The sequence below is a fragment of the Primulina huaijiensis genome, chromosome 1 (genome assembly GCF_012295235.1).
Source record: "Primulina huaijiensis isolate GDHJ02 chromosome 1, ASM1229523v2, whole genome shotgun sequence".
Taxonomy (NCBI): Eukaryota; Viridiplantae; Streptophyta; class Magnoliopsida; order Lamiales; family Gesneriaceae; genus Primulina; species Primulina huaijiensis.
In genome coordinates, this window is record NC_133306.1 from 26,480,622 (window position 1) to 26,491,908 (window position 11,287).

Below are 11,287 nucleotides of genomic sequence, written 5' to 3' on the forward strand. Positions count from 1 at the left end.
ATAAAATTAACTCATTACATCGTCTCTTATAAGTTTTTGTAGTAAATCAAACGGTGTTTTTTTTTTAATTTTGTTGTTAGGATTTTATTTTCTCTCTTTTTTGATAAATATTTTATCTTTTTCATTTATTAGAAGTTAGGAGATTTAATATAGCATTTTTAAAATTACATAGAGCTTGTATTAAATTGAGAACCATGTCGTTTGTTCTTAGCTCTCTCATTTCCTGGACCATTCCTCCAAGATACAGTGACTATTCTGAAAAAAAAATTAATGAATTAAAATTCCTCTTTAATTTCAAATTAGTATTTGAAATCACCATATTGATAATTTTTTGTCCTAATTATGCTTTTATCAGTACCGTGCATGAAATCATCCAAAAATTGTAATTCTCAAATTGAAAAATAAAACCATAATGTAACTCATATTCAAACATTTTTCTTTCTTAAAAAAAATTATTGCACATCGAAAACTTCGAATATGTTCTCAAGGAATTATAATGCTGACGATGTTTTTTTTTATTTAAAAAAAACACACTCATTCATATGTTTTGTTCCATTCAAAATGTGTTTTCAACTTTAAAAACTATAATTTCAAACTTAAAACATACAGATTTACTAATCTTTCATATAAAGTTTTAAGCCGCTCTGCAATAAATTCAGGCAAGTATTATGCAATGGATTGGGAACACAAACCTTCATTTTGACAGCGAACACGGGGACAAGAAATGGCTTCACCTGAGATAATAAATAAAGAAAATAATTATTTTACAACTTTGGACAGCTGACGGGGCTTGCACCCATTCATTCACCAGAGGCTCGTTCTGAATCAAATTTACTTGCAATGTTATATACAACAAAGAATATCGAGCCGCATCTTCGTTGTTCATCGAGTATAAGGTCTTGACATGGAAGCTCATACATGTTCAATGGTTGAAAAGCAAGAAAATGATCAGACAAGATCTGTGGGATCAGCTGGATTTTCATATATATCATCGAATGGAAGCTTAAATTCTCCAACATCTGAGTCATCCATGTAAAAAGTTCGTGACAATCCCCTTGAATTTCTCAAGTCCAGAGGTAGTTCTTGTTCCTGTTCGTGTTCCTCCATGCTTCTGTCTGAGAATTTGTCATAAGGATCATGGGAAGCTTCGTGGAAGAAATTTGGAGGTTCCATAAAACTTGTTTGCGGACCCAGACGTTGGAATTGAGTTCTGGCCCACCACTGGCTTTTTGCAGGGTGTTTGGTACTACTTGAGTCGTGATGCTGCAAGACACTTTCTTGGAAGAGAGGACCTGACGTAGAAGCATCTAGATGACTTTGTATTCGATCCTTGAACAAGCTATCCCAATTTTCGTCGTACTTAGGTTCTTTCTGTGCCACGTTTGAAGGAATCCAGAAATCTTTAGGACTCTCCTCGACAACATGACGTGATGTATTGCCCCTCGAGTTATTGTCTCTGTCATGGTTTTGGGACGTATAATACCAGTCTAGGATATATGGAAAATTCTTCTGTTCGCCGTCTATTAGCCACATTGAACCAAACTGATTGCAACCTCCCACGATGTTTAAAGGCGTTTCTCTTGGGAAGAAACTGTTAGGGGAACCAAAGCCTCGAAAATTTGGATATTGTTGCTGCATATCAGATGAGAAGTATGCATTTGTCGTTCCTTGACCTTGCAGCTTTTGATCACGAAACATTTTAAGTGTCGCGAGGAATTGCTTTCCCTCAGCATCAGGTTCCCACGAAGGATAAACAATCTGAAAGCTACAAGTCAAGAGAAATTCAGTTCGACAGTAAAAAGTACAACTCAAACTACAGATTTTTATTGCTGTCACAGTCTATCTCACGCAAGCATATGTCAGCGTAGGAAATTATTGGCAACCAGCATAAAAAATTTAATCTTGATAGATAGCAGTGGTTTATTACGGGGGAGGTTCTGCAAATGCTCGTACCTCAAGAATGATTTTTCCATTTTTCCCTGAGAACTCCTCTGCTCGCGAGGTGAATCAAAGGGCGACCCATATTTTCTGTTTCCGTGATTCTTGAAATCAAAGAGACTAAAACTGCCAGGGAAAAAATCATAAATTTTAGAAATACTTTAGGAGGGAGGCAGAAAAAGACGTCTATCTCCCATATGACATAAATCAAGACGACGGGTAATGGAACATATGAATGCAATTTTACAATTTTACAAACCTACAAACATGACTGACACCTTCAACATCCACAGTGAAGTCCTTAATGAATTGCAAGATAGCATCCACCCTCTGCATCGACGAAAAGCCAACATTTCAGAAGGCACAGCTTTAAATTAAATGAATGGCCCGAAACTACTATAGTGAAACAATAACCTTTGGGACGACAAATAAAAGTAGGTATGGTGTGAGAAAGATTGAAGCCATCTCCTCTAATAACATCATTCCTGTGTACTGCACCAAAAAAATTTCTCAACATCAGTTTACACAGTCGACAATCATAGCAGCCAACCCGAATTTTCAGCACACAGAACAGAACTTAAACAGCCTAATACTCTGACTCGAAAGGACATCTTATTGGACAGATCAAACGAATTCTCCAGAATAAGGGGGGAAGAAACGAGCACTTGACATACTTTATTATCCAACACAACTTATCCATGGGCTAAAAAGAGTTGAGGATGCTTATAGTAAAATACGACGAGGGTACCTGAAAAAGAGTTTCAAACTCGAGTCTTACAGCCTCGGTGTTCTCTTTCCCACGCCATCTTTTTGGCATATAATGTGTATGTTGAACAACCATGGACATTGACCCCTGTGGATCAAGGACAAGAAGCTCATCTACAACAGCAGCCCGGCTAATAGCTGTTATAGTTCCAAAAACAGCAGCATACCAGAGCAAGTTGCGACCAAATACCTGCAAGATTAAAGTCATATTAAATGCGGTAAATTCAATGATACAAATACGTTTCTATTACATTATTGTTGGGTAAGAGATCAGAGTATTACATGGCCTTCCAGCAGAGATTCTTCCAAGAACGCAATGATAATAAGCACGGCAGCAAATCCACCAGAAACAAACGAGATAAATTTTGCAACAATAGTCAAGATAGGAGATGGAAATTGCTTTAAATAATCAGAAGCATGAACAATAGTGTTATTCATCCGGTGCTTGAACAAATGGTCAACCTGCAAAACAAGTTGTGGATGCCCTAAGTAGCTACCCTTTTGCATCGAAGCAGCAGTTGGCAAATATAAAATAGAAAGATGAACGTTGACTGAGGTAACAATTCCTTCTTCGATTCCAAACAAAAGTCCCACATTAAACTCTCCAAGAATCTCAAAACCATGACTCCCAACTGCTAAGCATATGCCAGATCAACGAAACAAAACAACACCCAACCTAAGCTAAAAGCTGTTTAATAACTCTAAGTCAAGAAAAAGTAAATGGGGGTACCTCGTTGAATTCTCTGAGCATCCACTTAGAGAGATTTGACCATCTTCGTGATGATGCTGTACTTGGATGATTATAGAACTGTTCAGCATGCCTCAAGAAGAGATACACGAGCATGAAAATGACGAGGAATGGAGACAGAAGCAGCAGCACAAAGCCAACAATCATAAGCCTTTTCTTTAATGTTCCAGGATCTGAAACAAAATCCCTTCGTACACAGAAGTTTCTGGAAAAGTAGAGCACACATCATACAAATACATAATTCACTCGAGAAATATAGTGATGTCAACGGACATTATCGTAGATATCTCAGTGGTATGGCCCACATCAAAACCAAAAGAGTAAAGTAATTTTCTGCCATAAAAAATGCAGCAGCTTCACAGATTACTTCTGTGATGGGAGAGTACATGACTTACCGGTCAAACATGCTCTGTAATATGCACCAATTCAAGGTCCACTCGAGTGTCTTTGGCAGCACAAGACGATGGCGAACAGCATTTGGGCCAAAATTGGCAGTTGGGCCAGCACCTGGAACCCACCAAGATACAGAGAAGGCAAGGACTCCTTTGTTAAGCATCCCGATCAAGTAATTTTCCTTTCTCATCAATCTCATCAATACATCTTGAATAGAAAGATCTTTGACCACACATAGCTGCTGCAAGCTCTGTACTCGAACAACTTTTTCAAGAATTAATGCCCATGACATAGTCTGTATGTCATTGTCCTTCACGTGGAGACTGCATAAAGATACCAACTATTTTCAACCAACCATTGACTCACTCACATTAAACACCATATCAAATTTAATCATACCTGTTATAAAAAAATCGACGGATCTTAAGAGTCTCCTTTAACTGGGCAAAGAACCTCAAAAAACAGAAAATCCAGTAGACAGAAAATATACCCAAATATCCAACAATTACGGCCTTAGAAAAAGTAAAAGGAGTTAATGGATGCTTATGCAAAGCTTCCACAGACAGATCACAAGGCTTGATTCCAGATTCCACCGCATCCATCCCACATTTTGCATTGCGTAAGCCATTCCAATCAACATATAGCAAAAAAAATCCAGAGAAACATATGGTAAAACCCAGGCTCAGAAGCTCAAATATCCACTTGATGATGATGCACCAAAGGCCTTTGTCACAGTAATAACTATAAATCCTCTCAAAGAACAGATCAAGATCATCAATTGGGTTGATGTTCAAAGTCTCGCCATCTAGAAGCCCAGAAGGGCTTTCACTTCCAGGGCTTGGTGCTTTGTGGTAATCAGATAATTCAATTTCATAAGGTACATCTTCGAGTAACCCATTTGTTAAAGACGACTCTCCACGCCATTTCCACATAAAACAACTACGAGCATTGACACCTTTAAGTCCACTGAACATCTCTCAAACACACTGACAGAACGCAAAGACAGCCAGTCCATTCCATATGCTTCAATCAGATCATCATGCTGAAAAACCAAAACAAAATCGAATAACTACAAATCTGGAACATAGAAAAAACAGTTTGACAAGGAAGTGAAAACCCAGTCATATATAAAGTGTGCCGCAAAGGCATGCAGGGCAGAGAAGGAATGATCTTAACTGAATGATGATCAATGACACATTTGTCCACATCTTAATTTAACACACTGAATTCAGCTACACTAAATAAAACTTGATCTGTAAGAAAAATAATGTCAATCTCTTTTGCTTAATTAGAGACTTGACGTTAACTGAAGCTGATATGCTTTTAAAATTTAAGGATATACTTCAAAATTCAAAGGAGTTCAAAAACAGGGGGAAAACTTGAAACTTGTTCTAGTGATTGCGAAACTGCATAAAGTATAAATAAACATGACATAGATATTACAAGAGAAATAGAAAACCATATATTAGCATATTCTGACTCAACTTCAAACAGAGAAATAGAAAAGTCTAAGAGAAAACATTGTTTCCCTATAAGAATGTAATGCATTTTGATGAATCAGACAACCAAAACGTCTAACTATGAATCCCTAAACATAAGTAAATTATGATTTCGGTAGCTCCCGGAACGAACTTTTTCATTGCATCTTGCAACTTCATTCCGCCACATATAGGCTCCAAAGATTCAACAATTGCTTTTCACTCAATTATCACTAGAATCTAAGCAAGAAAAATTGGCCAAAACACCATTTAAGAAAATTGCTAGTTTTAAATAAAACAAAAAAAGAACTTAAGGCAAAAATGACTGGTTACCCATAAAATTGCCAGCAACTTATCTTGCCCGATTTGTAGCAAAATAACAAGATACAACAAAAAACCCAAACCAATCACTCAAAAGAGAGGAACAAGGCCATGATCTTTCAACATTAAAAGCCTACAGGACACATCATTAGCTTGCAATAAATTCAAACTTGTCCAGCTTTCAAATTCATACAGAATAGATTAAACCCAGTGATGCAACAAGCCGCAGATACAAAATAATGGAGCACATAGTTAGTCCTAACTCCTAAGGAGCCTAATCGTCATCCATGAGAAACGCGGACAAATTACCATTACCATCTCCCCTTTTCTTTTTGTGCGTTAATCTGATTCTGGACAGACAAAAATCCGTTAAGCATATCTGAATCCCCTACGAAAACCTTAAACCTAAAACCATCAAGTTCAGACACTAAACAAGAAAAATACACAAACAAATAGGAAAACAATCAAAGAAACATAACAGCACAACGATCGAATACAACTCGGAGAACAAACAAGATTCTCAAAAACCCAGATAAAAAAATCGCATAAATTCGTGGAAAAACACGAAAAATAAAAGAAAAATTCTTACCCAGCCGTCGGCCCTACGAAGCCAAGAGACCACTGCTCAAGCAAGTAAATATCTATATTTTTCGCCGACAAAAAGAACGCAGGAACAGTAAAAAGGAACGTAATTATTCTACGACAGAAACAAAAATCTTTTTGGGTCTCAAGAATGTCCCAATACAGAAGAAAACTGATCGAAGAATATTGGTTTTGATTGCGTGGAGCAAAGTCTTCTCTTGCTGTGTAAAGCAGAACAATCCTATAGTTAATTGAGTTCTTATATTCTATCTACTACGTTTCCAAGTAATTTGGGTTTCCATACTTTCGTTAAATAATGAATATATCTTAAACTCACGGTATTATTTTTCAAATATTTCTTCTTCAATTTTATCATCAAAGTCAAATAAATCCTAAAAATTTTAAAAACATATATCAAAATCACGAAATTTAAATTTAAATTATATTATATCTATAAATTTAAAAAAAAATGTTTCATCAAATAAGAAACTATAACACAACAATTGAATTAATGTTACTAGAATTCTAATTTATTTAATATTAGTTTAACCAATTTTCCAACCCAGTCTGGTTGACAAGAAAAAAATCTAAGAAAGTATAAGTTATATAAATTAAGATACTATAAGATTAACACAATTAAGAAGATAAATCGACCAGCATTTTATTAGTCAAAACTAGCGCACTCACACATGCGATAAGTTCGTGTACAACATTTTTTCTAATTTGATTTATATTAAAATAAAAATCATATCATAATTATAAAAATTAGTGAAAAATAATAGAAAATTTTTAACCTCGGTTCGAGAGAAAAACTCGGGTCAGTCCATGACCACCATAACCATTCGCTAGATTGACTATAGATGGGTTTGTAAAAACCCATTTTCAGCTTCATTTGAATTGAAGGCGGCGGTGGCACGCGTATGTTTCTTCTCTCTTTCGATCATGTTAAATTATTAAATCAGATAATTAAATTTCTTCATGTTCTTGTTCATGATCAGCAGAACTTGAAATTTGGAGTAGTACGTCCCATCTTATTTAAAAATAAAAAATAAAAATAAAAAAAATGAAGAATGGCTCTTCCCATAACACCATAAAACACCGAATCAACCATATAAATGTAAATACTGAATAAAAATAACATTTAAGCTGTTTGACAGAAGAAAAATGGAAAGCAAATCATGAAATAAATAGTAAATATGTGGCCTTGGAAAGCCAGATTGCAAGAAATTTACAAAACTATTCACACCCTGCAACCCGGAAAATTGCTATCCCTTCCACAGAGCGCAGCCGCAAGCATACCTCTTAATTAAATCGATTTTGATACATCGGCCTTCGATTTTTTTCTTGGATCTTTCGAAAATAAATCAAGATATATTCAGACACCGCAGGCGTTCTCAGCATGTTCTTCCCAAATGCTGACAAACTGTGTGTTCCCAGTTTTTATGTTTCCTTTGTACATATAGTTTAGCCCATCCATAACTTCAGAACCTTGTCCTTGCCAGCAGATGCTACTTTCTCGCCATCTGGGCTCCATTCTACGGCAAAAACCTGAAGATTAAAAGGTTATAATGATCGGTATTTTTGTCAGCAGCCCCTCAAAAACATGTAGAAATATTAATCATGATAAAAAATGTTCAACTCTGCCAGGAAGAGAGATTTTGTTTGAACAAAAGGCCTTACTTCATCTGCGTGGCCTGGAAGCTCTTGTTTCAGTTTCTGCGTTCGGATATCCCAAACCTGTTCAAAATCTAACATTAATGCACATTTATAAACAACAAGAAAGTCGGCACCATTTGCTCTTACTGGGATGATTCCTTGAATTGCAGTCCAAACTTGAATGCAAATAAAATAGAACAAAGTGAAAATGCCGTACAAGTAACCAGAGTACAACTTTCTGAGTGGTGGCCAATATGATTTAGTACCAACTACCAAGCACTGTAAAAATTAATCATTTCATGTAGTAAGCTGGCTTCATTTCAATTACTATGCTACTTCATTTTCCATCATAACTTCCTACACTAACGTGGCTTTACTCGTCACCTGATTCCAAGTGTAAGAATATCTTAGAAGAAATAAAGAATAAAGCATTCAAAATCCTAAAGTAGGAGGCATTTTCGTGCTATCACTCGTTGCAAATTGGCAAAAATAGCTGGTCCCTTGATTCCAATTAGTCGCCCAGAACTACACAAACCTATTTAAATTTAATTTCAAACTAGTGATTATCGATGGAACAAATAAATTGTGAGGAAATATTCTAAAGCACATTCAAATATCGAAAGGACCCTTGCCTTTAAAGTCGAATCTTTGCTCCCACTCAAAAGTAACCTACCGTCTGCCGACCAACTGTAGCAAAAAAGATGTTTTGAAGAAATACAGCATCTACATGGATTAACACAAGTGAAAATTTTTCTAACCTTATTTGATAGACAGGCCCCACATCATGACCACGGAATGCGGCAACAAATTTTCCAGTTATTCCATTCCATAACTTGACTGACTTGTCAAAAGGGGCACTTGCAATCCATTGTCCATCAGGAGAAAAGTAGACATGATTGACAAGCTGAAGCATAGCAAGATATGAGCACAAAGACCCAGTATGAAGCAAAAGTCTTGTTCAAATGAACTAGTTCCAGTATAGCACTAATAAATTTTGACAATATACTGAAATTAAATAATATCGGGTTATTAAGAATTAGTTGGAGGCAGAAAAATATACGTAGCAGAGGCTCTGCAAACCAATAGTTATCCTAAGAGTAACCACTAAAGTTTTCAACACCCGGGTTATAATATAGGAGAGAGCAAAGGTAGTGTGTGGACAAATTGAAGGAGAAGAAAGGTTATCTCGCACAATCACTAGCTCAGCCTACTTCCCAACTATTGTGCCCTAGCTAAATAAATTGAGCACTTACAGACGCCCCAGAGATGGAACATAATAGCAAGATTCTATACAACTAAAGAGCTACCAAATAAGGCCTTCAATGATATGCTGCAACTATATCAGAAAATGACAGAATAAGATATCCATACCTGTTGATGACCAGTCCTACGAGTTTTGGGGTGTTTGCTCACCGCAGGTTCCCACAAGAACATGGTAAAATCATCTGAACCTGAGACCAACCTTTCTGGGGCACTCCCCTTCATTTTGTTGTACCTATCTAAAGCTACCTGCAAGGAAGAACAGGGCTTAAAAGGTTAAAAAGGTCAATTTAACTTGTGAAAAGTGGCATTTTAAACTAGAAGAACATTCTAGTACGTTCCAAACATTCGGTTAGTAATTCTTAAAGGATGGGGGTAAAGGCAGAAGCAGAACTAAGAGGCAGGCTGAGTGTTTCACTAATACAAATGCTTCATTGACTACCTAAGCTTTTCAGTCAAGGAGAGAGAGACATTTTAATCAAGGATTAGGAAAGATTAAACAGCTTTACCATAGATAATGACAGAGACAGGAAAAAATACAGACTATTGCAGTCTGTATAATAACCAAGACATAGATAAGCTTTCAAACACCAAGATGCACTCGGTAATTAGATGGCTGCCGTTCAACAACCAAGTTCACTGCGGGTATTGCAGTCTCATAAGCGCAAAGTCAATAGTCTTAATCTTTGTTATTTTCTTTTCTAAAACCCTTATTAATATTTACACATGATATGATTTCAACAGATTACCATGTTCAAAGTTCTCAGCAGGAAGTTTGGAAAGACTTTAAGAACCTCATTTCATCATAAAATTATTAAGCTCGAGTATTTCACTTTCAGAAAGTTGACAATACATATGGACTATAAAATCAACAGGCAACAATATTAGTCTTCCAATCCCGCGAAAAAAAAAAAACAAGCATTCATATCTACCAAAACAAAGATCCATGTACATTCCAAATCCGAGAATTTGAAAGATCCATGCCTTATGGCTCCCCAGTTTGTGGGTTCCAGCATAAGATTTCTCCAGCTTTGCTTCCACTTACAAGATGCTTACCATCTGGGGCCCATGCAATACACAGAACCCAATTCTTGTGTCCTAAAGAAAAGAAGCATCAGATTACAAGAATTTCCAGAAGCAATGAAACAAAGCCCCAAACTAAGCAGCGGATACAACAGGGACAGATGGAAATGGATAAATGAGACGATGAATTTGGAAAACAGAGGCAAAGCCAACAGAGTGCGGGGAATAAGATAAATTTAAGATGTCACTCTTCCATCAGAAGTACTTGAGCATCAAATCAGAAAGATCATGCACAAATTTATAGTTCAAATGTTGTACAACTTCTAAACTCAACTGAAACACAAATGAGAACCGTTTTTAAAGTTATCTACAAATTTTTTTGTGAAACTATAACAAAGTCAGACTTGATAAGGAAGCAATTAGGGATCACCACGCCTAGAGGTTGTTGGTTCTTCCTTGCTGATTATTGAATATTTATCTTTTATGTCAATTTATATTTAGTGGTTATTGACCTGTATTCTGATACTGGACATAATAAAGGGTAGAAAGCCAAGTTGCAGAGAGAGGCAGCAAAGGAAAGAGCATTCACAAATCACATGTACTTCAAAGCTCCTGATCATGTTCTCTGTTAGAGTAGATGCCCTGCAAGTCAACTGTTGACTAGGGATTTTATTGACTCAGTTGTAAAGAACAATCTTTATTTTAATATAATTCATTATTTCATGGTTTGTTATTTCTTTATCTGTATACCCATGATTTCAAACATAGATAAAGACCTTGATTATACTTTAATACAAATGAATCGTAATTCGATGTTGAAACTCATTTGTAAACACTGTATGATCTAAATTCGTTCCTAGTCGATTCAGCCGCCTAAAACATGGATAAAGGTCGCTTGAGCTCGAGACTAGCATCTGTGATGTTGTGTACTGAGTTTCTTGGTATGGGCATAGAGATGTCCAAACATGCAGATGGGTAGTCATATGATGATTATACCGAACAACCCTCCCTCGGACTTTCCAAGTGGTTATCATTCATCGAGAGGATAAGTCCGTGGTTATGATTGTACACCATTAGTCCTTACGACCCGGGACAACACTGAGGCTCTATATGCTAGGGCTGT

At 36.4% G+C, this 11,287-nt stretch overlaps 2 protein-coding genes across 2 annotated transcripts; both read right to left on the bottom strand.

Moving 5' to 3' along the window:
* Positions 1-740: 740 nt before the first annotated feature.
* LOC140990258 (autophagy-related protein 9) lies at positions 741-6,505 on the bottom strand. The gene is made up of 10 exons (XM_073459867.1): positions 6,233-6,505; positions 4,244-4,886; positions 3,847-4,167; positions 3,434-3,656; positions 2,986-3,165; positions 2,687-2,893; positions 2,353-2,430; positions 2,198-2,268; positions 1,954-2,064; positions 741-1,765 (listed from the first exon to the last, which is right to left on the bottom strand). Exons 2-10 carry the CDS (start codon positions 4,816-4,818, stop codon positions 949-951), a joined length of 2,583 nt encoding a protein of 860 aa, XP_073315968.1. The 5' UTR covers positions 4,819-4,886; positions 6,233-6,505; the 3' UTR covers positions 741-948.
* An 883-nt stretch (positions 6,506-7,388) lies between these two features.
* LOC140970531 (notchless protein homolog) lies at positions 7,389-10,012 on the bottom strand. The gene is made up of 5 exons (XM_073432342.1): positions 9,253-10,012; positions 8,640-8,785; positions 8,514-8,568; positions 7,906-7,962; positions 7,389-7,773 (listed from the first exon to the last, which is right to left on the bottom strand). Exons 1-5 carry the CDS (start codon positions 9,364-9,366, stop codon positions 7,690-7,692), a joined length of 456 nt encoding a protein of 151 aa, XP_073288443.1. The 5' UTR covers positions 9,367-10,012; the 3' UTR covers positions 7,389-7,689.
* Between the last annotated feature and the right edge of the window lie 1,275 nt (positions 10,013-11,287).

Excerpts from the sequence above, each read along its gene's own strand:
- LOC140970531 (XM_073432342.1), bottom strand. The coding sequence starts at position 9,366 with ATGAAGGGGAGTGCCCCAGAAAGGTTGGTCTCAGGTTCAGATGATTTT. Across the intron at positions 7,963-8,513 it reads GCAAAGATTCGACTTTAAAG|GTTTGGGATATCCGAACGCA; the intron begins GCAAGGGTCCTT and ends GATTTTGAACAG. Across the intron at positions 7,774-7,905 it reads TTCCAGGCCACGCAGATGAA|GTTTTTGCCGTAGAATGGAG; the intron begins GTAAGGCCTTTT and ends TTTAATCTTCAG.
- LOC140990258 (XM_073459867.1), bottom strand. The coding sequence starts at position 4,818 with ATGTTCAGTGGACTTAAAGGTGTCAATGCTCGTAGTTGTTTTATGTGG. Across the intron at positions 3,166-3,433 it reads TGCTCAGAGAATTCAACGAG|GTTGACCATTTGTTCAAGCA; the intron begins GTACCCCCATTT and ends CTTGTTTTGCAG. Across the intron at positions 2,065-2,197 it reads GGTGTCAGTCATGTTTGTAG|TTTTAGTCTCTTTGATTTCA; the intron begins GTTTGTAAAATT and ends TTTCCCTGGCAG.